Source organism: Quercus robur, chromosome 5, assembly GCF_932294415.1.
Source record: "Quercus robur chromosome 5, dhQueRobu3.1, whole genome shotgun sequence".
Classification (NCBI taxonomy): Eukaryota; Viridiplantae; Streptophyta; class Magnoliopsida; order Fagales; family Fagaceae; genus Quercus; species Quercus robur.
In genome coordinates this window covers 66,449,926-66,477,286 of record NC_065538.1, presented here as the reverse complement: position 1 = coordinate 66,477,286, position 27,361 = coordinate 66,449,926, and the positions used below count along the sequence as shown (strand labels likewise).

Genomic DNA, 27,361 nt, shown 5'->3' with positions numbered 1-27,361 from the left:
AATCTATTCATAGTTCTAAATAGAACCTAAGTCCTGCATGGCTCCTCGGACCACAGACTTAGGGGAAATTATTACTTATGACAAACTATTCATAGTTTTAAACAGAACCTAAGTCCTGCATGGCTCCTCGGACCACAGACTTAGGGGAAATTATTACTTATGGCAACTATTCAAGTTTTAAACATAACCTAAGTTCTGCATGGCTCCTCGGACCACAGACTTAGGGGAAATTATTACTTATGACAATCTATTCAAGTTTTAAACAGAACCTAAGTTCTGCATGGCTCCTCGGACCACAGACTTAGGGGAAATTATTACTTATGACAATCTATTCAAGTTTTAAACAAAACCTAAGTTCTGCATGAATCCTCGAACCACAGACTTAGGGGAAATTATTACTTATGACAACTATTCAAGTTTTAAACAGAACCTACGTCCTGCATGGCTCCTCGGACCACAGACTTAGGGGAAATTATTACTTATGGCAACTATTCAAGTTTTAAACAGAACCTAAGTTCTGCATGGATCCTCGGACCACAGACTTAGGGGAAATTATTACTTATGGCAATTATTCAAGTTTTAAACAGAACCTAAGTCCTGTATGGCTCCTCGGACCACAGACTTAGGGGAAATTATTACTTATGGCAACTATTCAAGTTTTAAACAGAACCTAAGTCCTGCATAGCTCCTCGAACCATAGACTTAGGGGAAATTATTACTTATGGCAACTATTCATAGTTTTAAACAGAACCTAAGTCCTGCATGGCTCCTCGGACCATAGACTTAGGGGAAATTATTACTTATGACAATTTAAACCTAAGTTCTACATGGATCCTCGGACCACAGACTTAGGGGAAATTATTACTTATGACAATTTATCCAAGTTTTAAACAGAACCTAAGTCTTGCATAGTCCTCGGACCACAGACTTAGGGGAAATTATTACTTAAGGGAAATCATTTCAAGGTGTGCGCGCAGTCTAGCATTATTGCAACCCTTATTCAAATCCGCCGCACGACATCCTTTTTATCTCAACCGTCTATATTTATTTGTATCATTGCAAACGTTAAATAAAAGGATGGCACCAGCATACATCAATAGAAAACAAAGAGAACATTCTATATTAATATTCCGAGGTCAATACAAAGAGAGGTCCTTACAAAAGAACACAAAAACAGGACGACTCTCATTCAAAAAAAAAAGGGGAAGTACACAAATTAAAAACCTAAAGACTAAGCCTTAGCAGGAGGATCCTTCTTCTGCTCTGGCTGAGGAGGAGGAGCCTCGGAGATAGAGTCTATGGCAAGATCCTTCGCTTTGTCAAGCACAGGGACGACATCGAGCACCGCCAAGTCCTGCTCAGAAGCTGCTTGGGTGCCATCAGGATTCTCTCGGATCTTCTGAGGATAAAAGATGTTCTCAGGTAGTCTCAGCGCCGAATCCGCAGGAATTCCTGCAGCATCAAGGGCATGAGCCCATGAGATGCTGCAATAGTCCCTGCACACCTCGGGGATCTCCTCGGATAGCCTGGCCTCCGTTTCTTAGATCCCGAGCTGATGAGAAGCTTTCTTTTCAGCCTCTGCAGCCTCTTGGATCAGCTGAGCCTCTTCTTTAACCCGCAGTATCTCGTCCCCAGCTTTCTGTAGGGCGGCCTTAAGTTCCAGTACATTCTACTTCTCAGTAGCAAGACTGGTTTCAGTTACGAACAATTTCTGGCGCTGATCCTCGGCTTGGGTTTCAGCATTCTTTAGGCCAGCCTCCGCGCTCTTGCGCTGTTTCTCGGATTCCTTGAACTTCTCCGTCAGTTCAAGGATTTCTTACTTAAGGGACCCCACGGTCTTCTCCACCTCGGTCCAGGATTGAACCTCAACTTCAGCCAAGCTGCGGTTGCTGCGGCAGAACTCCTCAGCCACAAACACCTGCTGGGTGATCTGCCAACAAAACAAAACCAAAATTAGGATAGAATGCAACAGTGTTGATGGCTTAATAAAAGGATACAAGAAGGGCTTACCATCGCAAGGTCCCTCTTAAGGGACAGAAAGAGCTCGGGCTGGGAGAATCGCCTGTAGGCCTCCATGTCCCGAGGAAGGAGCACTGGCTGCTCCAGGGCCTCAGCTATATAGCCCGCTCTGCCCCTGTTGTACTCTCGAACCGAGGCAGTATAGAGGATAGCGACCCCGTCCAGCTCCATCTTCAGACTCCATGTGCGGGGATTAACGCGCACCTCAGCCCGATTCTCCTCATCCCGGCTCTCCGTGGAGTTAGCCCTCTTACTCCTCTGTCCCCGAGTGGCTTTCTGCTGCTGGGTCGGGCGGGAGGCCACTTCACCCTCCTCAGGAACGTCAACCGGCCTCTTCTTTTTTAGGTCGGGGTTAACCTTGAGGCCAAGGTCGGAAGGAACCTGAGGGGCAATTGGAGGAGGGTCCTGGGTTTGTGCCTTAGCAGGCGCCTTTAAGGACTGACCCTTTCCTCGGCTGGACATCAGCTCTCGCAAAGATTTTCCCTTACCAGCCATATCGCCTACCTCCCCGTCTGAAGAATCGTTCGAGCAAGTCATAATGATTGGACCGTCAGCCACGGAGTTGTGATCCTACTCTCTTTCAGGGTCCGAGAGCTTAACTACGGGGGCTTTGTCAACCTCCTCCTCAAAATAAAACTCGTCTATTTCCTCCTCAAGGGAAAGACGAGATGATTCGGCCTCTTCCTCAGCTGGCACGGCGACTTCAAGGTCTTCTGGAGGCAGTTGCACGGCCGGAGGAGGATCTCAAACTCCAGGTAGCACGACCGACTTAAGATCTACTCGAGCCAAACACCCAGGCTTGGACACGTCAATCCTAGCTAACCGAGGGCTACCAGCTCTAATGGCGTGGCCAACGGGTTGGAAAGCACGGGTTAGTGGTTGATAGCCCAAAACCAGATGACACGCACGCAGCTGCCCGTCCTCGTGGACGTAGATTTCTGATCTTAAAAGATTATTTAGGGCCGGAACGTTCACGTGGCTCAGCTTGGGAGCAACCAAAGCTCTATCTGCAATACAGCCGAGAAGAAAATTAGAATTAAACTAAAAGATTTATGACAAGCGGAAAAGAGAGTAAGTCCGAGGAGCTAAGCCCCTCCCCTAAAGGATTGGGCCTAAAGGCGCCGCACCTGGGGTTCCTGCCTGAGTTGGACAATGCAGACCATCGCTCCATTCTCCTGAGGCAATGAGGAAATCATCCTTTATAGTCTTATTGGATATGGGGAGACAGGAGATTAGCCTAACCATCTCGGATCGAGATTTAAGGTAATACCCTCCATTCTCGACGTAGTGGCACTCATACATGCGTACCACGTCATGCCAAGTCAGACCCAGACCCATTCGCTCGTTCAAGACGTCTATGCAGCCTAATACCCTGAACATGTTTGGAGCGCACTGGTATGGCGTCAACCTATGGTGGAACAAGTAGTCCCGGGTAATCCTACGCATGGGGAGCATCATTCCCCCTTGAATAAAGGCAATCATGGGAATGACTACTTCACCCACTCCTCTATCTAACAGTACTCCTTCTGGGGGACAGTACCGCAGAGCCACCCCCGGCGGGATATGGTATTTTGCCCTAAAAGCCTCCATAGCAACCGGAGTGTCTACTAGTTTTTTGAATCTACCCATTTAAGCTGAACTGGAGGAATGGAAATAAAGACCGAGGAGAAAAATAAAATCCGAGGAGAAAATCGAAGCGACAGAGCGAATGGAACTTACGGATATCTTCACAAATGACTGGTGAGGTGATCAGAAATCTCTTCTAGGGAGGGCACTTCGCAGAAACGATTGTGGAGATTTGAAGGAAGGAGGTGCTCAAGGATTTCTGGGCGCTGAAGTTCTCTGGAGTTCTCTGTTCTGATGTGCGGATAAAAAAGAAAAAAGGAACCTCTCAGGCGCTTTATATAGCAAGAAGGAGAGAGAAAAAATCCCTCCCGCTCACGAATTCAAGGAGCAATGCTGGCCGTCAGATCCACATCTTGCCGTTGGATGAAGGAGACATAAAGCTGTCTGGAGTAAATGGCCGCGCCTCGTAAATTGTGGCGCGTCAAAAGTAACCGCCCACGCGCGCGGACCAAGAGTTCATCCATTCCATCCTTCATAAATGTCAAAACCCCGCTTTTCTCCTCAGAGGGAGATTAAAACCGGAGTTTTGAGGGGCTATTGTGGGGACCGGCCCAGAATAACAAGTTGGCTGGACCTTGGGCCCGTCCGAGGAGACATCGTGGCCCATAATCCTTGCCCAAACCTACTGGGTCGAAGAAAACACGCCCGAGGAGTAACTCCTCCTTGGACATTCCAAAGTCCAAATCAATGATGCATTCCAGTTACTATAGCCCTCACTCCAAACACGTAAAAAGAAAGATGACTCAAAATATCACAGCAAAGGCTGCCACCACCACATTAAATGCACCACAACTACTCTCCTGGCCGCATTAATGAAGAGAAGACCCTTGAACAGTGTTACCTTGGTCACTGCAACTCACAAAGAACTAGTAAGGGCGTCTGATGGGACAGGCGCTCAAGTGGGGGTTTGGATGATCAACAAGTGTAGGGCCCAGATGATAAAAGAGAGCCTATATCATATGTAAGAGTCCCCCAGAAAGGGGGACGGAAAAAAGAAGGAAAAGGAGAGAGAAAAAGAAGAAGTCTTTGTATGAAAGTAGGTCCATGAATAAAACTTCCATTTTCACACCCATTTTCTGGATTCACGTTTCTATATCCACGAAGGACATGCAACGAACCGTTTGAGCCAACTGGAACCGAGTTCTTCAGCCCATACTCTACAAACTTCATTGTGTGGGACTTCTTGAACCAGGGCCTGATCGTCCAGGACCGGGTTAACGAAAATCGTGTCCCTACAAGGACATATTGCTGTTATTTTTGTAAAATAAGGGCAAAAGCCCAATATCCCCTATGAAATCAATTATATTCATTAGCATGCCAGCTTGTGATTATCAAAAAAACAAAATGCTAGTTTGTAAGCATCTTGAGATGTAATTGGTAATAATTTTAGTATTTTTTGTCATAAATAAATTATGCGTCCATAGTCCATACTAAATTTTAGTTGGCATTTAACATATATCTAGTAGCAGAAGTGCACAAAAGAAAATCCATAAATATATCAAATCATTAGGATTCACATAGCAAGATTTGGGACTATGGAAACTTTCTTTAAGCTTGATTAATTATTACTTAATTAGACAACCTAAAATGGAGTTAATTTTTTTAAAAATATTAAATAATAGAATATTAATTACAAGACAATTATTGTAGTTTAAATTGAGGGTTTTGAACATTTCCAAAAAAAAGAAGAAGATAGAGACTTTGAATAAATAGACAAAAGTTAATTAGCATTTTTACACACTTAATATGCATTCAGACTTATCATGACTTTTGAATGGAGTTTATTGTTTGTCTTTGCGTTAGAACTCATTTCTCTCTCTCTTGTGTTGTGTGTGTGTTTGTTTATCAATATATATATATATATATATAGAGAGAGAGAGAGAGAGAGATATATATATATATATATATATATAGAGAGAGAGAGAGAGAGAGAGAGAGAGAGAGAGAGAGAGAGAGAGAGAGAGAGAGAGAGAGAGACGGGTTCAAGTTACACCTAGTATAACTTTACAAAAGTTACATATTTTTTATACCTTAGATTTTTAAAAGATCTAACGGTTGAAAAAAAAATCATTAAATGCTATTCATTTTCCCCTCATTACCTAATTAATACGACAATTTTTTTCTCTCTCTCCTTCTTAAATTCTTTCCATACCTTTTTTTTTCCCTTTTTCTTTCTATTTGTAGAGCATAATATCATTTTTTTTTCTTTCCAACCGTTAAAGAGCACTATATAATTTTGGTGTGGGCAGAAACTTCAGTACAAATCTATTTGCAAGAAATTCAAATGGTACTAGATAAGTTATATATATATATATATATATATATGTATGAATTCAGACTTATCCTTTCTTTTCTCTTAGTGATTTAAAGTCAATTTTTTTTGAGCCTAAACTTAAAAAAAAAAAATTAATTTTAGTTTCAGCATACGGTGTTACAATGTAACAATCTAAATATTTTAAAGCAACTTAAAATTTGTAGTTATATATATATATATATATTTTTTTTTTTTTGATGAACAAAAAGGGGGGATGGGGGCGACCATATGTGATTTACCTTTCAGGGCGTGACTCAATAAGGGCACCCCTTACTAGGGAATGTTGGATTAAACCATAACTACTATGACTGGGGCGCCACAGACCTCACCCTAGCACCCCAAGAGAGCCAGAGTGTGGAGCGCAATGCATGCCATGAAAATTCCCCCCACATGGTACCCGCCACGACTCGAACATGGGACCATAAGCATACACACGGGATCCCACACCACTGGGCTACCCCTCCTGGGGCAAAATTTGTAGTTATATACTTTGAATAACTGTTATTGTTAACATATGAGAGATAGATAGATGAAAAATAAATATAGGTAGAATTAAGGATTTTAGTTGTATTCTGGTTATATAATGTATTATAAACTCGGTTTAAAACATTAGTATTATTATTTTCGCGTATGTTCTAATAAATATTACTATTTACTAAAAAAAATAGGGATATTTATCCCACATTGATTGTGTGTCTAGTGTCTGCTGTTTATAATTTTAGTCTACAACTACAAAGGTTAGGTCATTTTGTAATTGTACTCTGATTATGTAATGTATTATAAATCTGGTTTAAATTTAAAATACTAGTGTTACTATTTTCATGTAGGGATGGCAATGGGGCGGGGTGGGGCCGAATGATGAAATCTTCACCTTCGCCCCGCATGGATTTTTCTTGCCCCATCCCCGCCCCGCCCCGTATGACGGGGAAAATTTCTTGCCCCATCCCCGCCCCTTAAGGCCTCGCGAAGACCCGCGAAGCCCCACCCTACATCGTAAAACTTTATTTCTTGTTAATTTTCCCTACAACTATTACCATTTTTTCAAATAAAATTACAGGTTTCAATAATAAAAATATACTTAAAATTATAAATAAATTTATCCTATCAAATCAAACTAATTTTTAGCAAAAACTAAATAATATTATCTAAATGTTTAACAAGACAATATCCCTGACCCTCATCATCTTGTTCTCCAAAAATTGAAAAACAAAAACCCAGTTTGTAAAATAGATATGGATTTCAACAAGCATAAAGAAGCAGTGTTGTTAAGCAGCCAAATGCCCACACAAAATTACAAAAACAATGACACAGACACATATTTAGAGCCATAGACCTGTACCTCATTAAAAAAAATTATATTATGTTCATGATGAAAAGTAAGTTGAGAAAGACCGTATGAATCATGAATGAAATCAGCAATTCAATAGTATATAAATTTGTTGCTAATAAAGATAAAAAAAAGTTAAAATTGGTACCTTATTTCCAACTTTGCTAGAGAGAAAAAAGAGGTAGAGCCACGTTAGATAGAATAAAATAAGCTGATGATATTTTTGTTTAAATAGTAGGGTTTTAGGGTACAATAAAATTATAATTTAACCTTTATTAATGCAGGGAAGGGCGGGGATGGGGCAGGGCGGGGCGGGTCTAAAATCTCGCCCCATCCTGACCCCACCACCTTTGCGGGGCGGGGAAAACCCGCACGGGGCGAAGCGGGGAGGGGCGGGTCAAGTGGGACGGGAAAAAATTGCCATCCCTATTTTCATGTGTATTCTAATAAGTATTACTGTTTATTAAAAAAAAAAAATAGGGATATTTATCCCACGTTAGTTGTGTGTCTAGTGTCCGCTATTTATAACCTCATTCTACAATTACAAAGGTTAGGCCCTTTTATAGTTGTACTATGGTTATGTAATGTATTATAAACCTGGTTTAAAATACTAGTATTACTATTTTTGTGTGTGCTCTAATAAGTATTATTATTTACTCAAAAAAATAGTTTCATTTCTTTTTACTATATTTTAAAAAAATATTTATTCTTTTTACTATTTCAACATCATTATATGACATTAGTTCTTATATTTTTTTATTATTAAAAGATAGAATTTTATTAATGTTGATAAAAAAGAGATTACAAAAAAGTATAGTAACAGATACAAAGCTCCCATATGTATGCATGGGACCACCGGTCTAAACCCATGCAATATTGGTTACAATTTAACAAGCATGAGATTATTAGTTCTTATTTTGTTAAGTTTAAAGAATTTAATACATATTCTCAGCACAAGAAAAAAAAAATTAAAAACATATTAAACGGTTATCTTTGACGTTCTAGAAAATACTACACCTATCCTTTTAATACAAGGGAAAATTAAACTAAACCCACTTGTGGTAAGCTTGGTTTTAATAGTGTCTATCTGTGTTTTGTAGTTTGTCACTTTACTCACCTGAGATTTTCTCCGTCAAGTTTCTGTAATCCACCTCAACTTTATACTATTAAAAAAAAAAGGTGTAAATGCACTTTTCATCCCTATATTTTGCCACGATTATTATTTTGGTCCTTACATTTTATTTTTACCATATTTAGTCCCTATTTAGAAAAACGCCATTCATTTTAGTCATTTTCATCAGTGCCCTAACAGCAATATCCTACGTGGCTAATGAAATGCATTGTTGGCACTTAGAACGCCTACGTGGCCATTAAAATAATATTACAAATGCCACGTCAACAACCAATTATTATTTTTTTAATTTATCAATTTTAACAAATTCAAAAAAACAAAAAACAAAATTAAAATCCAAAAGAAAAAATATGAGTTAAAATAATAATTTCTCAATTTAACAAAATTAAAACATAATTAAAAATTAAAAGTAACATGAATTAAGATCTGAATTTAACTTGAATAAGAACAACAATAACACAAACCCAATTCAATATCATCAGTAAACCCAGCACATACCCAAATGTTAACAAACTCAAAATACCCAAATATGACCAAAATACCCAATCGATTTACAACCACAATGTTAATCAATATTAACACACCCAAAATAAATAAATAAATTTAAACACATGGCTACCATGCGTGGGTACATCTCCTAATTCCCAATTGCCAAGCATTAATAGACGGGTTGGATGCCACATGTAGGTTTTTAATTAGATTTTTTTGGAAGAATAAGTTCTTCCCAAAGAACATTCATATGTTCTCTCTCTCTCTCTCTCCCACAGAAGCCGAATTTCATTTATGGAATTTTAGTTTTCTGGGTTTGTTTTTTGGTAGTTAGTTCGGGTTTATGGATTTATGGGTCTTTGATCTTTCTCTTTTCCTTAACTGATTGAGTGTTTGAGAATGGGACTTCGTCTAGATCGAATCTCAAACTCGGGCTCACTTCAACAATGGAGCTTTATGGACCAGTGAAGGCGGCCAACCACGCCAAAATCGAAGACTTTCGACACCTCCACTTGAAGACTCGAATTCTCAGGTTTAAAATCTCAGATCTTCGGTCATGGTTTTAGTTTTATATGGGTTTGGGTTCTTAGTTTCATTTGGGTTTGTTTGTATTGGGAAGTTGCAAGGATCAATTGGGTTTGAAGGGATCTTGCTCCAATGGTCTTTGTTTGTTTCAAATTTTTAGTTCTGAAATTTATGGGTTAATTTGTTTTTTAGGTTTGATATTTGTGGATTTGCTCTAGATCTGCTGTTGGGTTTATGTTTGTGTTCTTGCTGGAGATCGGTTTGTGTTTGGTTTAAGTTGATTTTGTGTTGGTTTCTTGGAAAGATGAGAAAATCTGGGTTGGACTTGTGATTTTGTATATTTGGGTTTTGTAATTTGAGAAAATCTGGGATTTTTGGTTTGAGAAAATCTGAGAAGATCTGCTGCTAGTTTTGTGCTTGTGTTCTTGCTAGAGATCAGTTTGTGTTTGTGTTCTTATGTTTGGTTGACAAGAAAGGGCAAGAAAATGTGAGAAAATCTGAGCATGTGTTCTTATGTCTAAAATCTGGGTTTGTGTTCTTTAGGGTGTGTTTGGTTCCTGTAAAATGTTTTCCAGAAAATAAATATTTTCCGGAAATGCTAATTTCTGGAAAAGGAAAATGTATTCAGGCTATTTGGCTGTCTCGGAATTCGTTTTACGGAAAATCAATTCCGGTGTTTGGTTCGTTCAAACATTTTTACATAAAATGCTTTACATAGCCAAGCCACCCAATTTTCCATACACTTCCTCAGCTGTAAACATGTGGATAATGAATCAATTCCACACTTATTCACAAAAGAAACAAAACCTAGCAAAAAAATTAATCAAATCCAGTCAAATTGAGATCGCGCGGTGGAGGCGAGATCGGAGGCAAGATCGAGCTGCGCGGTGCTGCAATTGACAATCGACGCAGTGCGATCGTCGGACTGGAGCGCGATGTGTTTGGCTCAGTGATTGGAGTACCGTGAGGGGGAGGCTTGATTGGCTGAGCTCGGCGTGAGCTGGATTGGTGTCAGTGGCTGGATCGGTGTGGGTTTTCAGCTGAGCTCTCTTCTTTCTCTCGCTCTCTCTCTCTTTTGCACATGACCCGGAAATGAATTGAAGTGAAAATGAAAGTGTAAAATCATTTTCGGGTCAAACGAGTAAATTTCTAGTCAAAGGAAATGATTTTCCGGAAAATAGAATTTTCCGTATCTGCCAAATACGCGAGTCAAGGGGAAAATAATTTCCTGAAACCATTTTCACCCAAAACAAACCCACCCTTAGTGTTCTTGTTGAAGATGAACACAGATCTAAATTGATGTATTTTTTGGATTTTAATTTTGTTTTTTGTTTTTTTGAATTTGTTAAAATTGATAAATTAAAAAAAAAATTAATTGGTTGTTGACATGGCATTTTTAATATTATTTTAATGGCCACATAGGCGTTTTGAGTGCCAACAATGCTTTCCGTTAGCCACGTAGGATATCGCTGTTAGGGCATTGACGAAAAGGACTAAAATGAACAACGTTTTTCTAAATAGGGACTAAATATGGTAAAAATAAAATGTAGGGACTAAAATGGTAATCGGGGCAAAATATAGGGATGAAAAGTGCATTTATGCCAAAAAAAAGTCATTAAAAAAACAAATAAATGAAGACCAAAGCATTAGGATTTTATAAAAATCAAGAACATACCCAATTTGATATTCAAGCTCACACCCAAAACAATGCCTACACGCAAAACCAAACCCATAACTAGGGGTGACAATTCATATTCATGTGTCGGGTTTGTGTCATGTCCATACATGAATATTCGACTCTATGAGACAACACTAACCTGACACGTTTATTAAATGTGTCAAGATTCCTTAACCCTAATACGGCATGTCTATTAAACGAGTTAGTTGTGTTGACCCATTTATTAGATTTTATCAAAGTGGAAATTTTTTTTACAAATTTTAGTATAAACCAAATTGATCTGAACTATGAAAAACCAAACAAATAATTTTTTACTATAAAATTCAGGACTAACAGGTAACTGTATCACAAATAATTATTCAAAATAAAAGTATATCTCAATATCATAAATAATTAGTCGCAATATATCAAAAAAAAAAAAAATCACAACAACTAATAATACATATACCTAGGGTTTGAAGGGTGTATTGGTAAAATGTCATTTAATTAAAATAGGTCATATGGGTCTAATGGTTTCCATAGGTTGGACAGGTTCCTTATATGTTTATTAAACGGGTCAGTCGTGTTAACCCGAATATAACACAAATCCATTAAGCCTCAATCCATAAACTGCTAAGGAGGAAAGAGACATAAAAGGGGAGGAAAAAAGACATGTTTAGCCTTGTTTTTAACAGTGTGAAATTGAGGTGGGTTATGGAAACCTGACAGTAGAAATTTTAAATGGGTAAAGTGACACATCCCAAAACGCAGGTAGACACTATTAAAATCAACCTCACCACATGTGGGTTTAGTTTAATTTCCCCTTAATTCAATAACCCATATTTTTTTACAGGATTTTTGTGGTGGGTGATTATTGGTAAATAAAAAAGTGATATTAGTTGTGAGTCCAAATGAGAATTAGTAAATATATGTCAGTTTGCCAGATTAACAGTTTTTTAAAAATATTGTTAAAAAGTTTGTGACTATAACCCTACTCTTTAAAATAATAATTAAAAAAACTCACTATTTCGGTATTTCCTTTTAATTTTTTAAATTTTTTTTAAGGTTAAGTAGAAAAAAAAGGGAATAACATTTTTAAGGGATATATATGTTTTGCTGAATTTTAAGGGATATATTTTTTAGGCACAGATACAGGCAAATAGATAGGTGCACTCAAAAAAAAAAAAAAAAAAAAAAAGGGGTAAAAAAAAGTCCAGATAAAAGTAACTACGGAGAATGTATCTCTGCATGTGTTGTGTTAGTGTGTAGGAATTAGGATTTTTTTTGATAAACTAGGAATTAGGAATTTGATTAATTAGTTGGCCACTTTGGTTGGGATCTCCATGTAACAAAAAAACCCGAATAGAATACTGAGTACCGATCCTTCCATAACCAAACCATTCCATTCCAGTAGGTCTTTCTGATTGGGTACTGTTTCTTCACTTGTTTCTAATTGAATTCCAAATCCCAAAAAATCAATTTCCCGATTGGATTTGGATTCCACTTTCATCTTCTCTCTCGTCCTTCTCTCTTCACACGCACACAATCAGTCACAGATCGTATCTCTATCTCTCTCTTTAGAAGAAGAAGAAGATGTTCAAGTTCCTGAAGGGGGTAGTGGGTGGATCTGGCACGGGAATCAAAGATCTACCTTACAACATTGGCGAACCTTATTCCTCTGCTTGGGGCTCCTGGACTCACTTTCGTGGCACTTCCAAGGTTCTCAATCTCTCTCTCTCTCTCTTTCATATGCTTTTTTTTTTGTTGTTGTGTAGCTACGTTTTGATCTGCCTAAGTTAATTGGTTTATTTTAGAGGTTTGATTTGATTTTGCGTGTCCCTGAAATGTAAAGATTCGTTTTTTACTCTCTGTGATGTGATGGTGAATACACTCTAGTGACTTTGAGTGTGTTGGAACTTGAAACCCCGCTGGATTTTGTTTTAAAGTTTCCAATTTTAGAAGAATTCAGTAGAAGGAAGCCACAGCTGGGAATGAATTATTATTGGATCTTGTTAGATTGGCAATGCCCGAAAAACTATTTTGATTGGGAAGTAAAAAAGTATATATCTTTTTAGTTTTTTTTTTTTTTTTTTGATTGGTAAATTATGCGCACACTCAGTGAGATGTGAACCTATGACCACACTTATAAGGGGAGGCGGCGCCAGAGCTCGTTGGCGTTTTTAGTTTATACTTGGTAAATCTTTAGTTAGCTTCCCCATTAAAGATTTTCTATGGAATTGATAATGTAACTTGTTGTTATTCCAATATCTTCGGATGTCCTTTTGCTTGCCTTCAAATCAAGCTTATAAGCTAATATAGATCTTTGGGTGAGGAGAGAGTAATAGACTAAAATCACATGGGCTGTTTCAAAAGAAACATTTGAGCACACCATTCATTTAAGAATTTAACTGAACTAGAGACGGAGGCTCTGCTGCTCTGGGCATTGCATGGCTTAGTAGTCTTTACTTCTTTTGATAAAAACACTTAGGCCCTGTTTGAGAATGTTTTTAGTTTTCTATCTCAAAAACTAGTCTCATGAGATGAGAGCAAAAAACAGTTCTGGTTGCTCCTTCAATTCAAAAGCCTGATCAACCAAATTCATCATCAAATCAACTAAATCAAATAGAGCCCAAGATGTATGGCTGAGGGGGTGCGGAAATTGAAGAAATTGGGTTGCTCCATCAACTATGATACAAAAAAGGTGAAGGTAGTGGAGGAACATCAAGAAGAGCTCGAGGCTTTCTATTACAATCATTATGCATCTGAAAATTTGATTGTGGAATGATGGGGGGAGAAACAAACAGAAATAAGAATTTATGACATGGTGGAAAGTAGATTTCTATGCCTTCAAGAAACTAAAATGGAGTCAATGTCTAGAAATATTGTTAGAAGCATCTGGGGGAACACCTTTGTAGATTGGGTTCATTTAGAACCTTTAGGAGCATCTGGTGGTATTTTGTTAATGTGGGATGGAAGAGTTGTTGAAAAAGTTGAAGAGGCAGTGGGGGAGTATTCTATTACTTGTGAATTCCAAAACACGGAAGATGACTTTATTTTTTTTTTTGATAAATAACGGAATTGTATTAAAAAGAAGCCCAGGTACACCGGTGGTGAACATGGAAAACAGTACGTCAAACACATAAATTACAAAGATCAAGCATTTCTAAAAAATTAGAACAAGGGAAGAGATTAAAGGAAGAACTCCACTCTAGCAAGGTATGAAGAAGAAGAGATTTAAGATCTGAAGTAGACCGCTCCTTCCCTTTGAAACATCTTGAGTTCCGCTCTTGCCAAATACACCATAGGACACAATGAGGGACAGCCCTCCATAAATCAATGCTTCGATGCCCACCGAAGGAACCTTGCCAACTCGAAAATAAATCAGAGACACCATGCGGCATAACCCATTGAAGACCAAAAAGAGCCCAAACCATAGACCATAAATCATAAGCAATAGGACAATGAAGGAGAAGGTGATTCACCAATTCCCCACTCTTTTTACACATATAGCATCAATCAACAACTGTGACACCCTTATACCATAAATTTTCGGTAGTCAAAATCCTACCTAATGAGATAGTCCTCGAGAAGAAGGTAACCCTAGGAGGGACCTTTGAACGCCACACAGGTTTCCAAGGGAAAGAAATGTCAAGAGTAGAGGAAAGGGAGAGATAGAACTCACACACTTTAAAATTCTTATTCCCTATTGGTTTCCAACAAAGTTTGTCCTGACCTTCACCATTAAGGGGCAATGAATTGATAAGATCTAAAAAAGTGTAAAAATGTTCATTTTCCCAATCTTGGGGAGCTCTAGAAAAAAGAAGATCCCAATGAAGCCTCTGGTTAGGAAAGTGCATAACATCTACAATGGAAGACTCCTTATTACAACTAATATTATAGAGTTTTGGAAAAGCCTCTCGGAGAGTACAGCTCCCACACCACACTTGATGCCAAAATTTAATTCTATCGCCAACGCCAACCTCAAACTAAATGGATTTTGAAAAGACTGGCCAGCCTTGTCTTATGGTTCTCCAAAGACTAACACCATAAGGATTAGAGACTTCTTTTGTACACCAACCTCCCCAATCATTCCCATATTTAGACTCAATAACCCGCCTCCAGAGATGGGTTGTCTCTCTTCCATATCTCCACAGCCATTTACCCAAAAAAGCTTGATTGAAGGCTCTCAAATTTCTAATACCCAAACCGCCAGACTGCAAGGGAGAACAAACTTGGGCCCATTTTACTAGCTGGAATTTAGGAGACTCATCTATCCCACCCCATAGAAAATTCCTTTGAAGCCTCTCAATACGAATAGCAATATCCACAGGAATAGGAAGAGAGATAGGTAATAAGTTGGCAAGCTTGAGAGAGTGCTTTTGATTAAGGTGATCTTACCACCTTTTGATAAGTATAATCGCTTCCAACTCGTTAATCTTCGCTCCATTCTTTCTAGGATAGAGTTCCAAATCGCCCTATCCTTGAATTTAGCGCCAAAAGGCAGTCCCAAGTAAGTCATTGGCAAAGATGACTGACTACAACCCAGCAATGCCACAAGCTCCCCCATATTAGTCACCTCTCCAACTGGAACCAATTCTTACTTAGCCTAGTTAATGTGCAACCCTGACACCGCCTCAAAGGAGGCTAAGATCTCCCGCAAATATTCAACCTGACTTGCGGAAGCATCACAGAAAATTAAAGTGTCAACCGCAAAGAGAAGATGGGTCACCATGAGGGGGGTATCAGACCTTGTACCAACAGTGAAACCTGAACTATGTCCAGCCAGAACCGCACCATCCAACAAACGGCTTAAAGCCTCCATAACAATAGCAAATAGGAGCGGGGAGAGAGGATCTCCTTGGCACAGCCCCCTAGAGCTCCCAAAGAAATCCTTAGGGGAGCCATTTATCAAAATCGGAAATCTCACTGTGGAGATACAAAACAGAATCCACTTTCTCCATTTCTTAGAGAATCCACAACGCTGCAACATATACATAAGAAAATCCCAGCTGACATGATCAAAAGCTTTCTCCACATCTAACTTACATAAAACCTTAGGAATCCTTGCCTTGAGCCTACTATCCAAACACTCATTAGTAATTAAGACAGAATCTAGGATTTGCCTATCTAGAAGAAAAGCATTTTGAGACTTAGAGATAATTCCAAAAATCACCCTTCTCAGCCTATTAGCCAACAACTTGGAAATGATTTTATAAATACTGCCCATCCATACTTTTCAAGCCCAAAAGAACCTCTTCCTCCTCAAATTGGCTTTCTAAAATATGATCTTGTTTCTCCATATATGGCATTAAAAGCCATCTCTTCGAACTTCAATCTCCAAACTTCTGATTCTTGATAAAGATTAGTGTAGAAATGGAAAATGTGCTCCTTTATAACAGCATGATCATTGTTGAGTGCGTTGACAACTTTTAGTAGCCAACAAATTTATTTTGCTTATGCAAGTTGGACAACAGCCAACCAATGAAAAAAAAAACTCAGTATTTCTGTCTCCTTCCTCTAGCCAAAGAGCCCAAGACTTCTGTCTTCAACTTTTTGCTTCGTAACGATTAATTTTTGCAACTCCATTTTATTATCTTCCCTACTAATCCTCTCTTCAGCATATAAATTTCCTTCCATGATCCCCCCACCAATTTCACACTCTATCCTCAAAGCCCTTAGATTTCAGCCACATAATTTCAAATTTGAAAAACATTTACCTATATTTACCCCATGGCTATCAAGTAAGATCAGGAAGTGATCTGATAAGAGTCATTTGATTAATCTCTGACTCAAATTAGAAAAAAACACACTTCCCTATAAGGTGAAACCGAAAATCTATCTAACCTAGACATTGAAAGTGAATCATGATTATTCAAACAAGTAAAAGCACCTCCCTCCAAAAGAACATCTAGCAAAGCATGTTCTAATATAAACTCAGAAAATCCCACATCTTTGTGGTTCTTGTTGCCTCACCTTTCACTTGGAAAATGGACAACGGTAAATTCCTCCCCTCCACACACCCCCCCCGGGCACCCAACCCAATGCACCAAGGTACATTGCGCCAACTATCCAATCCTGCTAACTCCTCCCAAAGCTGCCTTATGTTTCCATCAATAATAGGACCATAAACTCTAGAGTAACGCTTGTCATGATCATAGTTTGGTCCATATACACCAGTGAAAGCCCATACAAAATGATCTACCACATTCTTAAATTTGCATGAGACAGAAAGCCTTCCCACTGCTTCGTCAATTTTTTCCACCATCCTTCTATCCCACATCACCAAAACACCCCCCGACGCACCTATAGAGCCCAAATAAAGCCAATCCAAATGTTGACAACCCCACAAGCTCCGAATCTCTCTCCTTGTTATCAATTCCATTTTTGTTTCCTGAAGACAAATAATGTCTGCACCCCAACCTTTGATCATATTTTGAATTCGAAGCCTTTTTTCACAATCATTTAGCCCCCTAACATTCCAGGAGATAATTTTCAGGTTCATTGAGGCACCACAGAATCCTGTTCCCCACTGGCATTACCTACCAAATCAAAATTATTCTCAAAGTTCCAAGAGTTTAGTAGACTGCTCAACTCCCGACGCCCTTTAGAACTTGTCTTAAGCTCTCTTTTCTGAGAGCATTCAACCTGCATCATTTTAGCTTTCTTCCTAGCCTCCAAAGCTAAAAAAATCCCAGTAATTTCCGCTTCGAAGCCTTCCAAGGAAGTACCTACAGATTTCCTAAAGGCTTTAATACGTTTCTCAACCCAAGGAGATAATTGGGTGGAGGCAATTGCCACTTCTACGAGTGGAGCAACTGGGTTAGCCATGGCCAAAGGTTGCACAACTAGTGGTTCTTTAATATTTTCCTAGTTTACAAGACCCCCATCAGAGTCCCCCAACTCACAATCTGACCCAAATACAACAGAAACATTATCCAAAGCACCATCACAATCATCCGCTCAACTAACAAGATGCCCTTCTTCCTTGGTTGCCTTTATTGGAATGGTTGCCTTTATTGGAATCCTACGTTAATTTGATTAGTGCCTGATTGGGAAGTAGAATATTTGGTACAATTACTGAAAGACGTACACAGCAAATTTTTGATGTGGGAAAGTAGATAAGTGGGAATGGTTTCCTTTGAAAAAGCAAGCTTTCCAAGTAAAGAGCTACTACAAAGCGTTCAAAGAGGGCAGATGTAAAGGTTTTCCTTGGCAAAGCATTTGGAAAGCTTGTGTACTGCATATGGTAGCTTTGTTCTTGTAGTGTGTGGCATTAGGGAGGACTTTGACAAATGACAATCTAATGAAGGGATTGATAATTATTGTAGCTTGGTGTTTTATGTGTAAAATCCATGGAGAGAATGTCGCTCATCTTTTCTTACATTGTGTGGTGGCTCGGGAATTGTAGTCTATGGTTTTCTGTTTGGTTGGTGTCCCTTGGGCCTTATTTTGTGATGGAGGTTATCATGCTGGAAGGGACTTTTTGGTTAGAGGAGTAATGGGGGGCATTTGGAAAGCTGTTCGATTGTATTTAATGTGGTGTCTTTGAAAAGAATGGAATGACTGTTGCTTTAAACTTTTTTTGAAGGTCTTATATGAACGCATTTTGACCTCTCATACTTCTTCTATGTGGTGTCTTTGAAAAGAACGGAATGAGTGTTGCTTTAAACTTTTTTTTTGTGAAGATCTTATATGAATGCATATCGACCTCTCATACTTCTTCTACTGTGGACTTTGGATACCTTGAGTTTTTGTTAATTAATTAATTAATGATTATTTTTTTACTTTTTATTTTCTGTTTTGACTTCTGCTTTTATACTTACTGGGTAATTTGGTAGCACCCCTTTGCATTTTTTTTAATACATTTTTTCTTATAAAGAAACAAATCAACTAAAACCATCATTGAATCCAACCCAAACTGCCAATCACCATTGATTTTCTGTTGAAACCATCCTAACTCTGTCATTACTAAGCTGCCATGACTTTATAGCAATCCCAACAAGAAACCGAAATCTTGTGGGGAAAATGGACCTTGGCAAAGTTCGATTGGTTGTCTGGGTTTTGCTGTGGTGTTTTGGATGACCTTGTCAAACAAGCCAAGTTGGTGTGATGACACAGAAGAGCCGGAAGGGAAGACAAATTTCTCCATGGTGGCGGTGGTGTACCTATCATCATTGCTGGCAGCAATTACTTCCAATGAAGAGAGAGGGATGAATGGTTAATGTGTGAGGAAATGAAACGAAAACATCATTTTGGTGTTTCTAGTTTTCTTTACTATTAGGGGTGATTGGTATACAAAACCCATGTTAGGGACCTATGGTGTAAGTATGTGGAAAACCATTAGAAGTGGTTGGTTGGCTTTTTTAAAGTTTCTTTGGTATGATGTGGGTGATGGTACTAAGGTGAAGTTTTGGGAGGATGTATGGTGTGGGGATTGTTCTCTTTAAGAAGCTTTTCCAGAGTTGTATAGTATTAGCTTGGCAAGGGAGTCTTTTGTGTCGGAGGTCATGCGTTTCTTTGATGGGAGGCTTCATTGGGACATCCAACTCTGTCGTCCTGTACAGGATTGGGAGTTTGGCTTTGTTTTTGGATATGCTTTATTCCACGGATGTACGAGGCTATGGTGCTAATAAAGCTTGTTGGAAGCCAGCAATGAGAAGAGGTTTTGAGGTTAGAGGTTTTTATCGCTCTCTATCCCCTTCTTCTTTCATTTCTTTTCCTTGGAAAATGGTGTGGCAATCGAAGGTTCCTTGTAGAGTAGTGTTCTTTTCTTTGATTGCCACTTTAGGTAAGATTTTAACTACAAATATTCTTTGGATTAGACATATTGCAGTGCTATATGTGCAAAAGGTGTGGGGAATCGGTGTACCATTTTCTTCTTCATTGGCTTATTGCATATGAGTTGTGGTCTATGGTCTTGTTTGTTTGGTTTCATTGGGTTATGCCGCATAAAGTTATTGAGTTGTTAGCTTCTTGGCAGGGCAAGTTCAAAAGACATAAAAATATAGATTTATGGAGGATTGTGCCGCACATTTTGTTTTGGTGCTTATGGAGGGAATTGAATGCTAGATGCTTTGAGGATTGTGAATGGTCTATCCTTGATATAAAGTCTTTTTTCTTCTGTACTCTCCTTGAATGGAGCTTGGTTTTGCCTTAATGTTCTTGTTTATCCCTTTCTGTCCTTCTTGATCATTGTAATTTTGGTTTTTAAATTCTGCCACTGTAGTACATTTCCCGTGTATTTGGGTTGGCTATTTTTTTAATAAAATTTCTTACGTTATTTATCAAAAAAAATTTTCTCTACTATTATCTATTAGAGTTTGTTTTTTCTTCCCCTCGAAAACAGGTTTTGTATATCTTTTGTCTATTTTCTGTCAATGTTAAACATAACATGACTGACTGTTTATTATGGTATATTGGCCAGTTTATTTTCCCTAGCTTATTTTGCTAGATATTTTTAAAAGCCTCACTTTTTTCTAGGTACAACTTATTTAAATTGCACTTTTTAACGAGCCTCACCTTTAAAAACAAGTTGTCCAAAATAAGCTATCTCAAATAGAAACTAATATTGCAAATTTAGTGTTTATCAGTAAGGAATTTGGAATCTGAATTGTATATGATTTATTATGGAGCCAATGTGCTTGTAAAAAGATTCAGTGTGATTCATGTAAATTTAGTATAGGTTATTTCGTTAATATAATTACAATAATTTTTTTTGGTATTTGGGGATTATTTATTACGAACCATGCTGGAACACATTAAAGTCTAGGCTGTAGAAATGCTTTTTTGTCTTTTTCTTTCACTGTTTTCTTATTGAAAGTTACTTGATTGCCACCCCCCCCCCCCCACACACACACATAAAAGTTGATGTGCTTTTTTAATTCTGGTGTAACTTTCAGGATGATGGGTCTCTAGTGTCAATATTTTCTCTTTCCGGGAGTAATGCCCAGGATGGACATTTAGCTGCAGGTCGAAATGGTGTCAAGCGTCTTCGCACTGTAAGCTTTTAATAGCTATTGTAAATTATTTTCTATTTGCAGTTTAACTATTTGATTGATACTCTTATTTTCCCAACTACATTTTAGGAACATGATGCAATGTGGATGATTCTGTTTTTCAAACTCAAATAGGTTAGCTTGCAATCAGTTTTCATTTTTCCATAGGCAGTCATCCTTGCCATTTATAGAGTAATTATACGCAATAATCAACTGCATGTTTGTGTTTTAAAACTTTATTGAAACAATATTCTAACTGCACCTAAGTCCTATAAAAAAAAAATATTCTAACTGCACCTAAGCATCTCTTTTAATAATGTGAAATTCCAATTCCATGACTATAGGATAGATTTGCATTCTTCAAGGCTGGATTTGGGGGATGGTTATTCCTGTTTTCATTGGTCATCCTGTAAATGCATTTGGAGATTATATGTGACATCCAACAACATGTTTGTGGGGTTCTCAAACTTCATTCGAACAATATTCTAATTGCAGTATTGCACTAAGGCATCCCCTTGTTGTTAAGTTCAATGACTAAAGGCTAGAGTTGCATTCTTTAAGGCTGAGATTGAGGAATGAATAGTTGCTTTGAACTTTATAGCTGTGTAGATATGATTGAGTCCAGAGAGTTGGTTGTTTGTTTTTGGTCTTTCGTTTATTTAAAAAATTGGTAAGTTACAATACACGCGCTGTAGGTCTTTAACCCATGACCTCATCCTCCACCTTGCTCTTACAAGGAGAGGAGATTTGAGATAGAGCTCATTGGCATCCTGAGAGTTGGTTCTTTGCTTTGACCTTTTTGGTTGTTTCTGAAATTATTGTATCCAACAAAAAATGTTCATGTGGAAAAATGCAATGTTGTTATCCCTTGTGGATGAGAGAATTCTGTGTCTTGTCATGGCATATTAACAAATTGAGGTCAGAATAACACTTAGTGAAGCTTTTATTATGTGGAAGTCATTTAAATATTGGGAACTTTGAAAAGATACTATGTGTGTTTGGCATCAACTTATAAGCTCAGCTTTTAGCTTTTAACTTTTATGTACAACTTTTTAAAACCTTACTTTTTCCCGCATTTTCTCACTTTTTCAAAATTTCTCAAGGTAAAAGTATACTTTAGCATACTTTGAACAAAAAGTTTTCATAAAAAAGCTAGATAAGCTATTCCCAAATGGATACTTAAATATCAGAATTTCTTTTGATGGTCACTTTTGGGGTTTAACTGATAATTCTTTGATCATATTGGTCTACTCAATTTTCTAGCCTGGTTAAAGATTGTGAGGGTCTAAAATTTGAAATGATACAATAAGCATAGATGATTGTGTATATACTTGAGAGAAAAACACTAGCAGGTGCAAAAAGGATCCCTTTTTGAAGTTCATGGCAGTGAGTCTCTAAGGTGACATAGTGGTTTCATCCAATGGTAGTACTGCCAATTGAAGTTGATTCTTCTCTTTCCACCTTCCCAACATGGAAAACTGCTCTTAATATGCTTCCAGTTTATGACTTAATGTACTTGGCAATCCATGTTTTTTCTATAAGTTGTTGTTGTTATTATTATTGTTATATTAGAATGAGTCAATGAGGAGATATTTATGTATGCATAAAATTTCCCAAAGAATTACAAATATGGACAAATTAGTTTTTTTATTTATTGGTAAGTTACTCACGCACACGATGGGTTTTGAACCCATGACCGCACCCTCCTTCCCATGATTATAGGAGGAAGTGCCAATTGAGCTATAGCTCATTGGCAATATGGAAAAGTTATTATTAATAGAAACTGAGTATATAAAGTCTACAATAAAGCACATATCACTAGCTCAAAGGATCCTAAACCATTTGAATATCAATCTCACAAATGAAGTTGTCTCTACCATTGAATCCTCCACATTGTTAAAAGTATAGTTGTTCCTCTCCCGCCATATTACCCACGGTAAGTATATTCCAGACAGAGGATTTCTGTTTCCCAAACCAATTTTTCTAACCAAATGTACACCCACAACAGTTTTTGGCTTCACCCAATGAAAATCCCAAAGAAAGAACAAATGACCATAGTTATAGGCTACTCCACAATGGATGAGTAAATGATTCGTAGTTGCACTGCTAATTTTCGCATACAATACCAATCCAATCCGCCAAAATTATACCTCTCTTAATAAGACTATCACTTGCCAAATTTTTACTCAATGCTACTTTCCCTATGAAAACTGTACCTTGCTTGGTGCCCGCTCATCAAATACTCTTCCATGGGAAACTTATGGCATTGGAGCCTCTTACTTCATAATAGGAGCAAATATCAAACTTACTATCATCTTTAGCCTCCACTTTAAACAATCTGAACCCTCTCCACTAGCGATTTTAGATGTTAAACAATGTGCGTGTGCTCCTTTCATTCAAAGGCTCCAAAGAAGAATGTACAAAAGCATGTCCGCTGCAATTGAGTATCTGTCTAGAAACAATTTTTTTTTGATAAGTAATAAAGATTCATTGATATCAAAAAGAGAGAGACACCCAAGTACACCGAGGGTATACAGGGGAGAACAAATCAAAAACGAACATTACAAAAATCAAGAAAATCCAAAATAGAAGAAAAAGGATGGTTTCTCCACACAGAGAACCAATCAAGTAAGGTTCTAAAGAAAAGAAGCTTGAGATTAGGCATGGAACGCTCCTTGTCTTCAAAACACCTACTATTTCTCTCCTTCCAAATACACCACATCAAACAATGAGGAACAACCATCCAAATATCTCCATTACGATGGCGGCCAAAACGACCTTGCCAACAAGCCAAAAGCCCAACAACAGAGAATGGCATAACCTAGCAAACTCCAAATAACCCAAAAACCATATCCCACAACTCCAAAGCAACCGGGCAACGAAGGAAAAGATGGTCAATAGTTTCACTATTACACTTGCACATATAACACCAATCCAAAATGCAAACCTTTCTTTTCCTTAAGTTATCAATTGTCAGGCATTTCCCCAAGGCTGCGGTCCATACAAAGAAAGCCACTCTAGAGGGAATCTTCTACTTCCAAATGCTTTTCCAAGGGAAAAACTGCTTACTATGGCCAACTAGAAGATGGTAATTAGCATTGACCGTGAACCCTTTACTCTTATAAGGCAGCCAACATCTCTTATCTTCCCCGTTCCCCCTTACAGGAGTGCAATAAATGGAATTGATGAAGCTTCTGAAAGCTTCCAATTCACGATTATGCACCTCCCTACAAAACTGAAAATCCCAATTGAGGACTCCATTGGTGAACCTCATTAGATCCGCCACACTTGCCTCTTTGTTACAACAAATCCTATATAAATCAGGATAGTGGTCTGCGAGAGGAGAAGATCCACACCAACAATCTAGCCAAAACTGCACTTTTGATCCATCTCCAATTTCACACAGAATAAACCGAGATAAAGAGTGCCACCCCCTTCTAATATTTTTCCACAAACTAACTCCATAAGGACCAGAGAAAGAGCTAGAACACCAACCACCCCAATCACAACCATACTTCACCTCTATCACTTGACGCCATAGAGCATAGCTTTCTTGCCCAAATCTCCATAACCACTTCCCTAATAAAGCTACATTGAAGGTTCTTAGGTTCCTAATCCCCAACCCACCTGAAGAAAGCGGAGTACACACTGTAGACCAATTAACCAAATGAAGTTTGGGCTCGTCTCCTAGGCCACCCCATAAAAAGGCCCACTGAAGCCTAGCAATTTGGTTGGCCACAGAAGCGGGAATAGGGAATAAAGAAAGAAAATAAGTAGGGAGATTAGAGAGAGTGCTTTTAATTAAAGTGACTCTACCTCCCTTGGATAAATATAATTTTTTCCAACTTGCTAATTTTCTTTCCATCTTCTCTAGAATAGGATTCCAAATGGACTTGTCCTTAAATTTTGCCCCCAAAGGAAGACCCAAATATTTCATTGGGAGTGACCCTTGCTTGCAGCCTAAGACAGCCACCAAAAGATCCAGGTTACGAATTGCCCCCACAGCCACTAGTTCAAACTTATCCAAATTTACCTTTAGACCAGGCATAGCCTCAAACCAAATGAGCACCATACGGAGAATCAGAATTTGATCAATATTAGCATCACAAAAAATCAGAGTATCATTAGTGAAAAGATCCATGTTACGAACTGTCTAGAAACAATGCTTTCAATGGTTGATTCCAATTCCAAGTATCATTCCAAAATCACTCTTATACCATGCCCAACCCCAAAGTAGTATGGTCTGCAAATCTCTTCTAGCCTGCCCCTATTCTTCTCCATAGGTTACATCCAGTCATCCATAAGTATATTTTGTCACCCTTGTCGTCTATTGTCTCCATTCCTCTCCATATTTAAAGTCAATAACACATCACCATAGATGGTTTCTTTCCTCACCAAAATGCCATAATCATTCCTCTGGCAATGCTTGATTAAAATTTCCTGCCCAACTTCTTTGCTCCTAATCTGCCATACTTCACTGGAGAGCATAGTGGATTCCATTTCATGCCTGGGCACTTACATGCCCACTAAAGTCTATCTGAAACTACCTGTGGGCTTTTTGAAGTTACACCAGAAGCTTCTTTTCTAATGTGTTACCGTCTATTTTTTATTCCAGACCTACTACTTTTGATTGTTTGACATTCCAGAAGCTTTAGCATTCTCTATAAAGCTGCTTTTGCTCCTTTTCAGGTCAGACATCCCAATATCTTATCCTTTCTTCACAGTACTGAGGCTGAAACATTTGACGGTTCTACTGCAAAGGTTACTATCTACATTGTCACGGAGCCTGTTATACCACTGTCGGAAAAGATCAAGGAACTTGGCTTAGAAGGTACACAAAGGTATGGGCAATCTAGTCATCTGTATCTGTTATAGTTTACCCAATGTGATTGCATTTGGATAATTTCAGAAATTTCCAAATATCTATTGGCTAGATTTTTTCACTCACTTGAACATATTAGGGTATCATAGTTTCCTTTAAACTTATATTAATGACTTATTACTTTGTTGTTTGCCATAGATTCTCCTTTTGTAAGCATTTCGTTGTAAATAATTTAAATCTGCCATCTTTTTGTTGATTTATAGTTTGGCAATAGATAGACACTATCTATTCGTCTCTATGTGTGATGTCCAATGCCAAATATAGGGCAGTTGTTTGAAGCATCAATGATCAATTGGTTGGTGGTCTTAAATCATTTTGACATGTAGTGACTTGACTTTGTTACAGGGATGAGTATTACGCGTGGGGACTGAACCAGATAGCCAAAGCTGTGAGCTTCTTAAATAATGATTGTAAACTTGTAAGTATCCTTAAGTGGACTATACTTGTATCATTGATATTAAATTACATAGATATATGTGTTTGTGATTTCTGCTTAATATATTAGCTTGTTCTTTTTTGGGTCCAGCTTCTTGTTCTTCTTCCACTTTTCTCTCTCTCTTATTATAATGTTCATTTTTTTTACTATTTGACTCACTTTGACTACTTCAGGTCCATGGAAATGTTTCTTTGGCAAGTGTGGTTGTCACACAAACTTTGGACTGGAAGTTGCATGCATTTGATGTTCTATCTGAGTTTGATTCTAATAATGAAGCTTCCACTGTACCAGTGCTGGTAATCTTTATGTTTGGATGTAATCCATTAGTTGCAATTTGTTCTTGACTTATGCAATGCTATATATTGTATTTTTTCTGAGAAATTAAAACAAAATTCATTCATGGAAATGATTATAAAATAATAATTAAGAAGCAAAAATTCTAATGAATGGGGCATCAAAGAGAGTGTGTTGTCTAATCATAATTTAAAACCTGCTTCCTGCATAAGTGGCTTGGTGATTGTTTGATTTGGATTTGTTTCTCACATGATATTTTTTAATATTCCTTTCAGCCATATGCATGGCTTGTTGGAGCACAATATAAACCAACAGAGTTGGTGAATTCAGACTGGGCTGCAATCCGAAAATCACCACCATGGGCTATTGATTCTTGGGGCTTGGGTAAGCTTCTCATGGCTACCTTTTTGGCTTGAATGAAATGTGATAATTAGTTTGGTACATGGGGTGGATCATACAGAATACATAACCGACCTTAAAATTTTGGGACTAAGGCTGGGTTGTTGTTGTTGTTACATGAGATGGATCATAAATTCTTTCTTACTGTTGCACTCGGTGATTGTTGGTATGCATGTATTTTAAATCTTGTTGTGACCCATAATATGTCAGGCTGATCTGTGTCGATGATGCTATATTTGCTTTGAACATATTCTTGTGTATTATCT

At 38.1% G+C, this 27,361-nt stretch overlaps 1 protein-coding gene across 1 annotated transcript in view; it reads left to right on the top strand.

Annotated features, from left to right (window-relative positions):
- The first annotated feature begins 12,349 nt into the window (after positions 1-12,349).
- Positions 12,350-27,361, top strand: part of LOC126726740 (uncharacterized) — a 29,202-nt gene continuing 14,190 nt past the window's right edge. The window contains exons 1-6 of the mRNA XM_050432088.1: positions 12,350-12,808; positions 20,989-21,087; positions 25,774-25,925; positions 26,312-26,384; positions 26,576-26,698; positions 26,972-27,080. Of these exons, the coding sequence (XP_050288045.1) occupies positions 12,683-12,808; positions 20,989-21,087; positions 25,774-25,925; positions 26,312-26,384; positions 26,576-26,698; positions 26,972-27,080 (682 nt within the window). The 5' untranslated portion in view covers positions 12,350-12,682. The remainder of the gene's footprint in view (positions 12,809-20,988; positions 21,088-25,773; positions 25,926-26,311; positions 26,385-26,575; positions 26,699-26,971; positions 27,081-27,361) is intronic.